General features: G+C 40.5%; 2 protein-coding genes across 5 annotated transcripts; one reads left to right on the forward strand and one right to left on the reverse strand.

The window, feature by feature from the left end:
- The first annotated feature begins 802 nt into the window (after positions 1-802).
- LOC18021042 lies at positions 803-7,251 on the forward strand. Of its 4 annotated transcripts, none has more exons than XM_024157718.1 (5): positions 803-1,390; positions 1,672-2,046; positions 2,131-6,526; positions 6,609-6,684; positions 6,763-7,251. In XM_024157718.1, exons 1-3 carry the CDS (start codon positions 1,253-1,255, stop codon positions 6,466-6,468), a joined length of 4,851 nt encoding a protein of 1,616 aa, XP_024013486.1. In that variant the 5' UTR covers positions 803-1,252; the 3' UTR covers positions 6,469-6,526; positions 6,609-6,684; positions 6,763-7,251. The 4 variants fall into 4 exon arrangements, with proteins under 4 accessions (XP_024013486.1, XP_006404302.1, XP_024013485.1 ...); XM_006404239.2 differs by having other exon boundaries at positions 805-1,390; positions 2,131-6,503; positions 6,763-7,249; XM_006404238.2 differs by having other exon boundaries at positions 806-1,390; positions 1,675-2,046; positions 2,131-6,503; positions 6,763-7,248.
- Positions 7,252-7,307: 56 nt separating this feature from the next.
- Positions 7,308-9,462, reverse strand: LOC18021043 (rac-like GTP-binding protein ARAC8). Its single transcript, XM_024157719.1, is given in 9 exon segments — positions 7,308-7,575; positions 7,768-7,874; positions 7,996-8,061; positions 8,150-8,194; positions 8,197-8,216; positions 8,324-8,387; positions 8,487-8,596; positions 8,754-8,841; positions 9,240-9,462. Coding segments are annotated over 9 exon segments (630 nt in total). The 5' UTR covers positions 9,345-9,462; the 3' UTR covers positions 7,308-7,550.
- Positions 9,463-13,214: the final 3,752 nt, after the last annotated feature.

A 13,214-nucleotide genomic window follows, 5' to 3' on the forward strand; every position in this document is an offset into this window, starting at 1 on the left:
CTTGGTGTGATTGGGATGGTTTCCAGAATTACTAATCATGTAACCATCATTAGGAATCCACGTGGATTTGATTTGTGTACAGTAAGAGATACTTGTACGGTTAGATGTGGTAAATGACAAAGATGAAAGATTGCAATATAATATACATAGGTAACATTGTACCAGTCTAATTTACAACTAAAAAACTGTATGCAAAATGTTCGTATACGACGAATAGTGACATAGTGGCATACATTCAAATGTAAAATCTGTAAATGTTAAGTTGAGGAAACAAATAGCCAAAAGTTGTATCATAGATTGGTCATCACTGTATACAAGCACACCATTATCACTAATCAATATTCATAAGATATGGTTAAACTTAAACCGATTAGAAAAGAATTTTGAAGCTGATTTTTTATCTGCCAAATTTCAAGCTGAACCAATACCGTATAACCTAAACTTTGTAACTTAATAATCTTATTCCTAGAGAGAGCCGAAATCAAATGATAAAAGAATTCAAGATTTCTGGTTTGAAGTCAATAGACTCGTAAACCGAAACTAACCCGAAATTGGAACAGTAAACCGAGTTGCAGTATTTTATTTTTAATTTAAAACGGCAAAAAAAAAACAGAAATAAAGTCAAAGAGTTAAAGGAAACGTGGTCAAACCGTCAGTCACACACCCACCCTTAATCTCTCCAGTCCCTATGTCACCTGAAAAAGATTGGAGATGACGTCACGCACATAATGTTTTATCATTTAAGTCACCGCACCGTCACGTTATCTTTGCCCTTTACCACAACTCCTCCCTACCCGAAACTCCAAACCGGATCCACCCGACTCTCCGAAGTCACCTTTCCCCTTTTTGCCCCGTCTCTCTCTCTCCTCTTCTCTTTCTCTTCTCTTCTCTTCGATTTATTTTTGTTTGTTTGGCCTGGTGTTTTGTTCGCATACGCGATTTCGCGAAGAAAATTTTCGATTCCTGGATCGATTGGAAGGCGGATTCGATTACTCCCTCCGTTGGATTGTCTCCGTTGCTGTTTGTGGATCCGTGTTGTTGTGTTTGGATCGGGAAATTGAAAAACCCTAGAATTTTGAGGGAGATTTGATCCATTTCGTCGCGAATTTAGGGTTTGTTTCTTCTCCGGCGGGGTTTTTTTTTCTGGGTTTGGATCTAAGGTAATCGAATATTTGGTTTGGGGAAGAACATCGGAGGATTTCGCGAGGAGTTGTGTATTGATGTTGTTCGAAGGGGAAGATGATAGAAGGCTATGCATGGGAGGGTTTGTGAGGGGAGGACCAAAAGTCGTCGTCGGCACATGTTGATATCTTCCTCGCGTGTAATTGCGAGTGTGGAAGGTGGTGGTTCTTCGTGTTTGTCCCTATCTTCATCTACCTCGTTCTGTAAGGTAATTCAAATCGATTTCGTCTTCAGGCACTCATTTTCCTGCCCCCCTCGTTTGCTTGGATTGGTCGCCTGAAATTTGGGGGAATTGTAGTATTCTGTTGATGGATTCGACGAAATGAAACATTTTCATTACTGATTTCTAGCCTGATTGAACGAAGAAACGATCACATACGCCTGGCGATTTAGGGATTAGGAAAATTTTACACCTTTATACTGTGCTTGTCTGGGTGCTTCTTGTTCTCTCTTGGACTTACAGTTTTTTTGTGTGTTTGCTGTCACTAGCAGGACGGACGCAGAATTAGTGTTGGTGACTGTGCTCTGTTTAAGCCACCACAGGATTGTCCACCGTTCATTGGGATAATTCGCTTGATCATTGCTGAGAAAGAAAATAAGTTGAAGTTGGGAGTAAATTGGCTATATCGACCCACAGAATTGAAACTTGGCAAAGGCAACCTTCTAGAGGCTGAGCCGAACGAACTCTTTTATTCCTTTCACGAGGATAATATACCTGCTGCATCCTTACTGCATCCGTGCAAAGTTGCCTTCCTTCCAAGAGGTGTTGAACTGCCATCTGGTATCTGCTCGTTTGTGTGTCGGCGAGTTTACGACGTAACAAACGAGCGCTTATGGTGGCTGACTGATCAAGACTATATTGATGTGAGACTTTAATTCATCACCAGTTGCCTTCTTCTGTTTGGATATGATTTTCTCTCGTAATTAAGGCACTTTTTCCTTTTGCAGGATCGACAACTAGAAGTAGACAAGTTATTGTGTAAGACTCGTTCAGAAATGCATACAACATTACAACAGGGTGGTCGTTCTCCCAAGTCAATGAATAGTCCAACAACATCGCAAGCGAAAGATGGCATCCAGAATAATAACTCTATTCTCTCTCAGGGTAAGGGAAGGAAAAGAGAGCGTATGGATCATGGTTCTGAGTCTGTTAAACGGGAACGTTCCTCTCGAATAGATGACAGTGGTTCTGGTCCCCTCAGAACAGAAAGCAGTTTAAAGTCTGAGATTTTAAAATTTACAGAGAAAGGGGGGCTGGTGGATTCTGAAGGGGTGGAAAAATTGGTGCAGCTCATGCTGCCTGAGAGGAATGAGAAGAAAATAGATTTAGTCTGCCGTGCAATTCTTGCAGGGGTTGTAGCGGCAACAGACAAGTTTGATTGCCTTAGTCGTTTTGTCCAGCTCAGGGGATTGCCTGTGTTTGATGAGTGGCTGCAGGAAGTTCATAAAGGGAAAGTTGGGGATGGAGGCAGTCCCAAAGACAGTGATAGACCAGTAGACGATTTCCTCTTAGTCTTACTTCGCGCTCTTGACAAGCTACCTGTGAATCTCAATGCGCTTCAGACTTGTAACATTGGAAAGTCTGTTAATCATCTACGATCACATAAAAATTTAGAAATCGGCAAAAAAGCAAGGAGCCTGGTTGATACATGGAAGAAACGTGTTGAGGCAGAAATGGATGCGAAGTCTGGATCCAACCAGGGTGTATCTTGGCCTGGAAGACTGACTCACGGAGGGAGGCATTCAGGTGGATCCGCCGAGGCAAACAAGACATCATCGTCCCAGCTACATGCTTCAAAGTGTGTTTCGGTCAAGGTGGAAAACAACCTGAAGCCTGTAGCCACATCTCCAGGCTCCACAAGATCAGCTCCATCCCCTGGATCAGGTGGTACCGTTTCTAAAGATGGACATCAAAGAAATGCTGGGACTGGTGGTGTATCTGAAGTCCTAGCTTCAGTTAAGGATGAGAAAAGTAGCAGCTCTAGTCAGTCCCACAATAACAGCCAGTCTTGCTCGAGTGAGCATGCTAAAACAGGTAATATATCTGGAAAGGAGGATGCAAGGAGCTCAACTGCTGGTTCAACTGTGAAGAAGTGCTCAGGTGGCTCTTCAAGGCATCGGAAATCAAACAATGTGTTTCAAGGATCGGCTTCGTCAGCATCCCCTAGAGAGGCTGGGTTGAGTAGAAGCTTCTCATCACAAAGGAATACCCCTTCTGAGAAAGTATCCCAATCAAGTTTGACATCTGAAAAGACTCTTGAGGTGCCTCTGACTGAGGGTTGCAGTAATAAATTGATCGTTAAGCTGCCGAAACGCGGTCGCAGTCCTGCACAATGTGTGAGTGGAGGCTCTTTTGAGGACCACGCGCCAGTGAATAGCAGAGCTTCTTCCCCTGTGGATGCGGTGAAGCAGGAATTGTGTGACAATAACATGAGAGAAAAGATTCATTCTTCTCGAGCAAACGAGAGTTCTGTCTTGAACGCCGAGTCTTGGCAAAGTAATGAATTAAAGGATATTATGACAGGGTCCCATGAGGCTGCTGGTTCGCCAATTGTCGTTGCTGACGAGAACAGGGCTCTTAAAGATTCTGGAAAAGCTGCAGTGAATGTTAAAGGCATATCTTCGTCACTAGGAAATGAGTTTAAATCTGAAGAAAGGCATGGTGGAACACTCAGTTCCATGAATGCTTTGATTGAAAGTTGTGTTAGGTACTCCGAGACAAATGCCTCTTTGGCTGGTTCGGATGATGTTGGAATGAATCTTCTTGCCAGTGTGGCTGCTGATGAGATGTCTAAATCGCCAGTTGCATCACCCTCAGTATCTCAGCCTTCGAATTCCTTGATGAATGAAAACTCTACTGTAGGGAACAATACAAAGTTAATTGCTGTGGATGGCTTGCCTCGCGACAAACATGAAGCTGTTACTCAGGATCGCACCACTTGCAGTAACGAGCAAGGTGATCAACATGTTAGCAGTAGTAGCATGCAGTTAGTGGAGATCAAGAATGATTCCAAGATTGGAGATTTTGATAAGAGCTCAAATTCAGACACTGAAGATCTGCAAAAGTTGGTGGATCAGCGCCTAGAGAGCAATGACAATTCAGATGATGTCGCTGCTTCACCTGCTTTGCCCACAACCACTGTTAAGGAGAAGAATTTGGATGATAGTGACTTTGGGGAAGTAAATGAGAGAAAGGCTGACGTAAAGTCAGAAGCAGATTGCATCTCTGACTCGACGAAAAGGATAGCAAGCTCGATGCTAACTGAATGTAAAGCCATCGACATATTTCGAAAGGTAGATCCTATGGCTGTTGAAGTCTCTCCATCGGACGGTGTTGGTGACAGCAAGAAAGAAGAGTTATCACCAGCGGCATTGAGATCTGATCTAGTTAAAAAATCTGGTGAAGATGTACCAGTTGCTTCTGGGATTTCAAGGGTTATGGATGATGTGAGCGTTGATAGACTGGTAACTGAAAATGTCGATAATATGGAGGTTAATCATATAGACCAAAAAGATAAAAAGAAGATAAAGCAGGATTGTGATGCTTCTGTGGCTGTTGGAAAGGATGCATCAGCGGGTGTGGACTCATCTGTAAGTAAAGGTAAAGTTAAGCCTGTAGAGGGGAATCTAGAAAATACGGAAGTCAAGGAACGGCACTCTGGGCCAAGAGCTACTCCAGGAGTATCACCTAAAGATGCAGAGGATCTTAAGAGACCGAATGGGTTGAAAGCCAGTGATGCTGATGGAGAAGAAGCAGAGGAATGTACATCTGCTGCTAGGGATGCTTCTTCCGCATCAACTGCAGCTTCAACTGGCTCAGAGATGGATGCCAGAGTTGAATTTGATCTAAATGAAGGTTTTGATGGAGATGATGCAAAACATGGGGACTCAAATAACTTCTCTGGATCTGTATTTTTGACGCCGTCTCCTCTACAACCAGTTAACACCCTACCTTTTCCGGCGGCCCTCGTATCTAGTGTTCCTGCATCCATTACTATTGCCGCTGCTGCAAAAGGTCCGTTTGTTCCTCCTGAAGATCTATTGAGAAACAAAGGGGCTGTTGGTTGGAGAGGATCTGCCGCCACTAGCGCCTTCCGCCCAGCTGAGCCAAGAAAAGCTCAGGACGTGCTGCTGAGCATTAACAATTCCTCTACATCTGATGTCTCTACATCTGCTGGTAAACAGACAAGGACGTTTCTGGATTTTGACTTGAATGTTCCTGATGAGAGACTCCTAGAAGATTTGGCTTCTCAAAGATCTGGAAATGCCACAAATTGTACACCTGCTGTCACAAATAGCTTTGACCAAGTACGTTCTGGGGTCATGGGTTCAGCGCTTGATCATTCTTCTGGGGGCCTTGATCTTGATTTAAATAAAGTTGATGATTCGACTGATATGAACAATTACACAATGAGCAGTGGTCATCGGCTAGACTCATCTTTTCAGCAGGTGAAATTGTCATCTCCAGGTGGGCGTAGAGATTTTGATTTAAATGATGGACCTGCTGGTGATGACGCGGTGGTTGAGTCATCTATGGGTCTAAGTCAGCATTCACGAAGTGGCTTGCCATCACAGCCATCTCTCTCTGGAATACGAGTCAATGGCGAAAACATGGCTAGTTTCTCAACTTGGTTCCCTGCTGCCAACGCGTATTCAGCAGTGAGCATTCCTCCAATCATGCCCGAGAGAGGGGATCAGCCTTTTCCAATGATTGCCAACCGTGGACCGCAGAGAATGTTGGGTCCAACAACTGGTGTTTCCTCATTTGCCCCTGATGGGTACAGGGGTCCGGTTTTGTCGTCTTCTCCAGCCATGCCGTTCCAGAACACAACGTTTCAGTATCCTGTGTTTCCTTTCGGAAATAACTTCCCGATTGCCTCAGCAAATTTCTCTGGTGGTTCTACAACACACATGGATTCTTCTTCAAGTGGGAGAGCTTGCTTTCCCGGTGTTAATTCTCAAATATTGGGTCCTGGAGTTACTGTTCCCTCTAATTACCCAAGGCCTTATATCGTTGGCCTCCCAAATGGTGGTAGCAATGCTGGAGTTTTGGACAATAGCGCAAAATGGTTTAGGTCGTCAGGACTTGATTTGAATTCTGGTCCTGGAGGTCATGAAGCAGAGGGAAGAGACGAATCAACACTTGTGCCAAGGCAATTATCCTCATCTGCTTCCTTACCTTTGAAGGAGGATCAAGCAAGAATGTATCAGATGTCTGGCGGTGTTCTCAAGAGGAAAGAACCGGAAGGAGGATGGGATGGATATAGGCAGTCCTCTTGGCAATAACAATATCCCGGAATCTCAGTACGCCACGAGAGCTTGTAAGCCCCAAAAATTCCACATTGCATGAACTCCTCTTTATTTTTTATTTTTATTTTTAATTGTCTGTAACACTAATGTTTCGATTGCTCGTTTTGCTGTGCTAGTTATGAAGAGATGAGACTGACTTGTGATGCCACAAGGCTTCATTGGCTGGCCGGCTCTGTTCAAGATGATGAATGGGTGAGTCAGTTTGCGACTTCACAGTGGTCTCGGTCTTTTAAGAACACAAAACCTGATCTTAGTTTCACCATCATGTAGATCTTCCAAGCAGTACCAAAATTCACCGGCGTGGCCATTCTCTTTCAGAAGATTTGTCAACAAGGTTCTCAGCGAGAGACCCGCATCATTTGTTTCCTTTGCCTCCTCCCCACAGAGAGTTTTAAAAGGTGAACGAACACACACACTTTTTGGTCATTCTTCTAAACATGCATGTGTGTATCTCTATACACCGGCACAATAGACTACAGAGAGATAAAACAAATGTTGGTGGCTTTGAGTGTGTTCTAATTTATGATAAAAGGTCTTTGGCATTGTGGCTTTAGATATTTTATGTGCTGCCTTAGGTGATGGCGTTGTATTATAGACACAAGATTAGTTACTTCTTTTTCTTCCCTTTTTTTTTTTTTCTGAAGTTTGTAGATTTGTTACTTGTGCTAGTTCTGATTTGAAAGTTCCATGCCTCTTTCTTGTCACGCTTGTCTTTTGGTCTCCGATTCATAATAACTTGGGGTTATAGACTAAATAAATTCAAACTGGGGAATAAATCACTCAAGCTTTTAAACAATATGAAGTGCAATGATTTGGTTTTATCGGAGCTGTTCTCTTTTTGTCTCATTGGTTCTCTGGCTTCAAAGTGGTTATACAATTCTATAATCAAAGATCATCAGTGTTGCATATATGAACAAAATAGACAAAGCTACTATTGAGTGGGAGGCTACACTACATCACTTGTCGCAAACGCAAACACAAAATTAAAAGGTAACAAAAAGAAGAAGATGAAAATAAGTGAGCACTCGTCAGACGGATTTGAGTCGTCATCAATGCCGCTATCTCTTCCCGCACAGAACGTTTCTGCCAAATAGAGAATAAATCTGTAATTGTTAGTAACTTTTTGAGGCTTCACATAAAACATACAAACGGTTGTCTAAAATCCGTTGGCTCAAATTATGATGGCAAAGCTAGTTTTTTGCAGATACAATTTCAGGTGTCGTCTCTACATCATTTACATAAAAGGATTCTATAGTGAAGATATTTTCTACTTACGAGAGACATCCGTAGCGCGGTTTTTGCTTCTTCTTCTTTTTCTCTTTTTGTTTCACCGCTGGTTTGATTACTACTTTGATAGCAGCATCAAATACGGCTTTCACATTCTGCAGAGAAAAAAGAAAAACATAAACCAAAGAAAGCCTATCGATCATATTCATTGCAAGTAAAAGAGCTAAACACTAAATGGCTCCTATCATTCTTAACACACATGGACACAAGTATTACCTGTTGAGTTTTTGAGCTGCATTCAATGTAATATGTTGCTCCAATATGCTTGCGTAGTTCCTCTCCCTGTCACACAGGAATCTTGATGTCACATGAAACCTAGAGTAAGTGCCACAACATTGCTTAAGGTTTTCTACAGGTTGAATAATCACACCTGTGATGTAGTTACCGGGGACAGTCCAGGATGATCAGACAAATATAATGCTTATCTTCACGAAGATCTATATAATGGAGCATTGCAACAAACATTAAATGTACTATACGTGATTTCTCTCGAGCCCTACACAAGGAAAATATGTTTGGGTTCTAGTCTATATTGCTTTCTTACCCATTTTGGTACCAACAAGTACAACCGGGACTCCTGGTGCAAAGTGTTGGAGTTCAGGGATCCACTGACCAAGATAAAACAGTACTTCACGAGCATCAGAAATCACTCAATATTCACAGTTTCATTCCCAATAAGAGAAAGAATGAACCCAATTTTCACAAACCTTTTTGAATACATTCTCGTAGCTAGCTCGGCTGACCAATGAGAAGGCCAACACAAAAACGTCTGCTCCTCTGTAACTTAAAGGCCTTAGTCTGTTATAGTCTTCTTGTCCTGCAAACATGCAAGGCTACTCATGAATACAAAACGCTAACAGTCACCAATCTTGAAACACACACTATACATTTGTTGATCCAATTTGTTTGATTGGAACTAGAGGAACAATTGTGACTTTGTTTTTCCTGAGAAATTCAAGAGAGGAATTCCTTACCGGCAGTGTCCCAAAGCCCTAAGCTCACAGTGATGCCTTCCACCACAACATTTGCACTGAAGTTGTCAAAAACTGTTGGTATGTAGTCCTGATACAAAGTCATCAATCAATCCTCAAACTTCTCAGCACATGTTTAACTTCAGGAAAACAAACGCGGAATTGATATAGCAATAGAGTAAAAACACTATGAGTAAACTCTGATGAATCAAGAAACCTACATATGCTAAACTCTACAAAGTAAGATTTTCAAAATCTCTGTTAACAGATCCACAATACCTAGAAAGAAAAAAAAAGGAGCTAACTTTGAGATACCCTGATGGGTTCTTGGAAAACGAGCTGAAAGTTGACAGACCCAGAAGGATATTCAACTAAAAGTAACAAAATTGGAGATGCCCGGATGAATAATTTGATGAAAATCGGCGAAATTAGTTATAAAATCTTGAGAAACGATTGATTTTCAAGGAGAGGAGGGTTTTTAAGGCTTACAGTAGGGAACTTGTTACTAGTGTAGCAGATGAGCATACAAGTTTTTCCAACGGCTCCATCATCAACTGTCACACATTTGATGAATTTTGAAGCACTCGAAGCCATTCAAAACTCAACAAAAGCTAAGAGACTCCAGAGATAGAGAGAAAGAGAGGTAAAAATATAGAGAAATGCAGTGATTTTGAGTTGAGAAGTGGAATAAAAGTTAAAAAAAATTCCGATTAAACAGAGTAGTAGGTTGTTATTGCTCCACAAATTTATGGCCTTTTTTTTTTCTTTTTTTTTTCAACTCTCTTTTATTTCTCCTTTTTGTTTTTGCTTTTCCTTAATTTTTTTGGTTTGAAGATCGAAGAGAGGGAAAGAACGGCGTATATACGGTGTATTTTTATGTTATACGAATTACGCAGAAGCAGAAGCAGAAGTCAGAACAAACAAAAAAAGACCGTGTATACAGTGTTTGTAGATACTATGCTGGGCGGTCCAAACTTTCTGTACGCTTAAATCTCAACTTCAAAATGATGTCTATCAATTAAAAAAAGAAAGCATGTCAAAAAACTAAAAAAAAAAGTGCAGATGACATTAGAGAAGCATAAATATTGTTCAAACCACTACATTAAAGGAAAATTTGTTAAAAATGATGCCCTTAAATTTGATATATAATTTGGCGCATAAAGCCCTTGCTTCATGGGTTTTAGGTCAGGGCCGACCCTGATACTATGAATCAGTTTTGTAAAAATATCTACTTCTTGTTTTTTTTTTTTGACGTTTGTTTGATTAATAAACTTAAAGTTACAACTTAAGACTCTGTACGTCAATACAAAGATCATGTCGCGGATATCCTAATCAAACCATTGTTCCCTCAATAATTTGAACATCTTAAATCCAAGATGAGCATTCACAACATTTACGGCACATCATGAGAGGAACTATTGGATATTATACAAATTAAATCAGTTTCTTTTAACTGGTTTAATGTTAAGTTAATTGTATAGTTGGTTTAGTTTGATTTAGGATACAGAACAAATGTATATAAGCGTGTAATATCTCATTTTCCCAGATTAATGGAAAATATCTTCCAACAACTTTCTCTTTCTACTTCCATCTTCTTCTTCCTCTTTCAACTGCTAATATAGTATCAGAGCCATCAAAGCTCTAATTCCAGTTCGTTTTTCTTCGTTTTTGCCATTTTCAACCACAAATTTGGTTTCCGCAAGCTCGATTTCATTTGGAAATGGTGTCTCTGAAGAATTTATCTCGTCGTTCAGCTCGGACTCGAACTGATACGACTCCTGCTCGTCTATCTTCTTGATCCGTCGCCGATGTAACTGAATCTCCTCCGATAACTCAACCTGCAGATCCTGCAGGTGATTCGCGAGCTGTTGCATTGCCGATGTTCTCTGATCCGACGCAATCTCCTTTCTATCTTCATAGCGGTGATCATCCAGGTTTAAACATCATCTCTCTTCGTCTTGATGGTACGAATTATGATGACCGAAATGCTGCAATGCTTATAGTCTTAGATGCTAAGAACAAAATTGGTTTCATTGATGGATCAATTCCTCGTCCTCTGGAATCAGATACTCAATTTCTTCTGTGGTCTAGATATAACAGTATGGTCAAATAGTGGATCTTAAACTCAATTTCTCCCCAGATTTATCGTAGTGTGTTGCGTATGAATTAATGCTACTGATATCTGGATACAGAGCCGATTTTATCTTACTAATCTACCACAGACCTTTAACCTCACACAAGAAATACAGTATCTGCATCAAGGTTCTATGTCTCTCTCTGATTACTACACTCAACTAAAAACATTGTGAGATCAATTAGAGAACACAGATGAACCAGATGACCCCTGTACATGTGGAAAGGCAACTCATGTGCAATTGAAGGCAGAGATGTCTAAAATTGTGAAGTTCTTAGATGTTCTTAATGACTCATATACTTTGATTCGTAGGCAGATCATTGCAAAGAAAGCTTTTCCAAGTCTTCCTGAAGTCTACAACATCTTGGATCAAGATGAAAGTCAGAAAGGCTTCTCAAGTCAGCTCCCTCCTCCGGTTGCATTTCAAGTAACTGTAGAGAACACTTTAACCATGGAATCCACAGCTGTTTGTTATGTTCAATCCAGACCAAATAAAGGCAGACTGATTTGCTCATTTTACAACAGAGTTGGTCATATTGCTGATCAGTGCTACAAGAAACATGGCTTCCCACCTGGTTTCACTCCAAAGGAGAACAAGTCGAATGACAAATCACTGAAAAATCCTCATGTTGCTGCTCAAGTTTCTTTGGCTCCGAATACTGATCAAAATTCTTCTGGTACTGCATCGGATATGAGTGGTCTCGTTGGAAATCTTACTAAGGATCAGATTCAAAGCTTCATTGCTTACTTCAGTTCTCAGCTAAAGAATCAGTCTCTGAATCCCTCTCATGATGTGAACACTTCTCAGAGTATTCCTTCCACATCATCTACTTCTGGTATTGATTTCTCAACCTCTACCTTCAATTTTGTTGGTATTTTGACTGTGTCTAAGGCATCATTGACTCAGGATTATTGATTCAGGAGTCACTCATCATGTGTCTCACGATCTGTCCATGTTCACATCATTAGATACTTCGGTTAATAGTGTTGTGAATCTTCCTACTGGTTCAGTTGTGAAAATCAGTGGTATTGGTGTTTTTCAGATTAATCAAGACATTACTCTCAACAATGTCTTGTTTATACCTGAATTTCGCCTAAATCTCATCAGTATCAGTTCATTAACTTCTGATCTGAACTCAAGAGTCATATTTGATGCGTCTTCTTGTGAAATTCAGAACAATACCAGGGAGTTGATGATTGGAACGGGTAAACGAATTGCAAAATTATATGTGTTGGATGTGCAGAGGTTTCAAGTGAATGTTGTTGCTGACATTGGAGTTTTTCACAACAGACTTGGACATCCTTCTCTTGCTCGTTGGACATTATTTTCGAAGCTCTAGGAATTGCAAAACACAAGAACAAGATTTCTGCACATTGTCATGTGTGTCACTTGGCTAAACAAAATAATCTTTCTTTTCCCTCTCCAAACAATATCTGTAATAATCCTTTTGATTCGATACACATTGATATTTGGGGTCCCTTTTCAACTGAAACAGTGGATGGTTATAAACATTTTTTTAACGATTGTTGATGACCACACAAGAGCAACGTGGGTTTATCTGCTCAAACAAAAGAGTGACGTCTTAACTATCTTCCCTGCATTCCTTCAACTGGTTGAGACTCAATACAAATTCAAAGTGAAAACAGTAAGAGTAGATAACGCACCAGAACTGAAGTTAACACCGTTGTATCAGTCAAAAGGGATTATGGTTTTTCACTCTTGTCCCTGAACAATATTCGATTGTAGAACGCAAACATCAATATATCTTGAATGTTTCCAGAGCTTTGATGTTTCAATTTCAAATTACTTTGGCTTATTGGGGTGAATGTATTCTCACAGCGGTGTTTCTCGTAAACCGAACACCATCTCAGCTGCTACACAATAAAACTCCCCATGAATTACTCATTAATAAAGCTCCGGACTATTCTCAGATCAAGACTTTTGGATGTTTGTGTTATGTCTTTACATCTCCAAAACAAAGACACAAGTTTGAAGCACGGTGTAAGACTTGTATCTTCATTGGTTATCTGCCGGTTTAGAAGGGATACAAGTTACTTGATTTGGAGACTAACAATGTGTTCATATCAAGAAATGTTATCTTCGATGAGGAAGTCTTTCCTTTTGCTAAAGAAGCTGAACCAAAGGTAGATTCTGATTTCTTTACATCGTTGGACTTTTTGTCTTCAGTTTCACCACCAACTCCTATTAAACCACAAAGAATATTCCTTCCCCAACACCAAATTTTTCTCTTCTTACTCGCAGACAACCCAAAACTCCGACACACTTCAAAGATTATCATTGTTATTAACTAAACTCTGATATATCTCAT

This window comes from Eutrema salsugineum, unplaced genomic scaffold (assembly GCF_000478725.1).
Source record: "Eutrema salsugineum unplaced genomic scaffold, Eutsalg1_0 scaffold_16, whole genome shotgun sequence".
NCBI classification, from domain to species: Eukaryota; Viridiplantae; Streptophyta; class Magnoliopsida; order Brassicales; family Brassicaceae; genus Eutrema; species Eutrema salsugineum.

Coding starts and splice junctions, on each gene's coding strand:
- LOC18021042 (XM_024157718.1), top strand. CDS start 1,253: ATGCATGGGAGGGTTTGTGAGGGGAGGACCAAAAGTCGTCGTCGGCAC. Junction 1,391..1,671: donor CATCTACCTCGTTCTGTAAG/GTAATTCAAATC, acceptor TGCTGTCACTAG/CAGGACGGACGCAGAATTAG. Junction 2,047..2,130: donor CTGATCAAGACTATATTGAT/GTGAGACTTTAA, acceptor TTCCTTTTGCAG/GATCGACAACTAGAAGTAGA.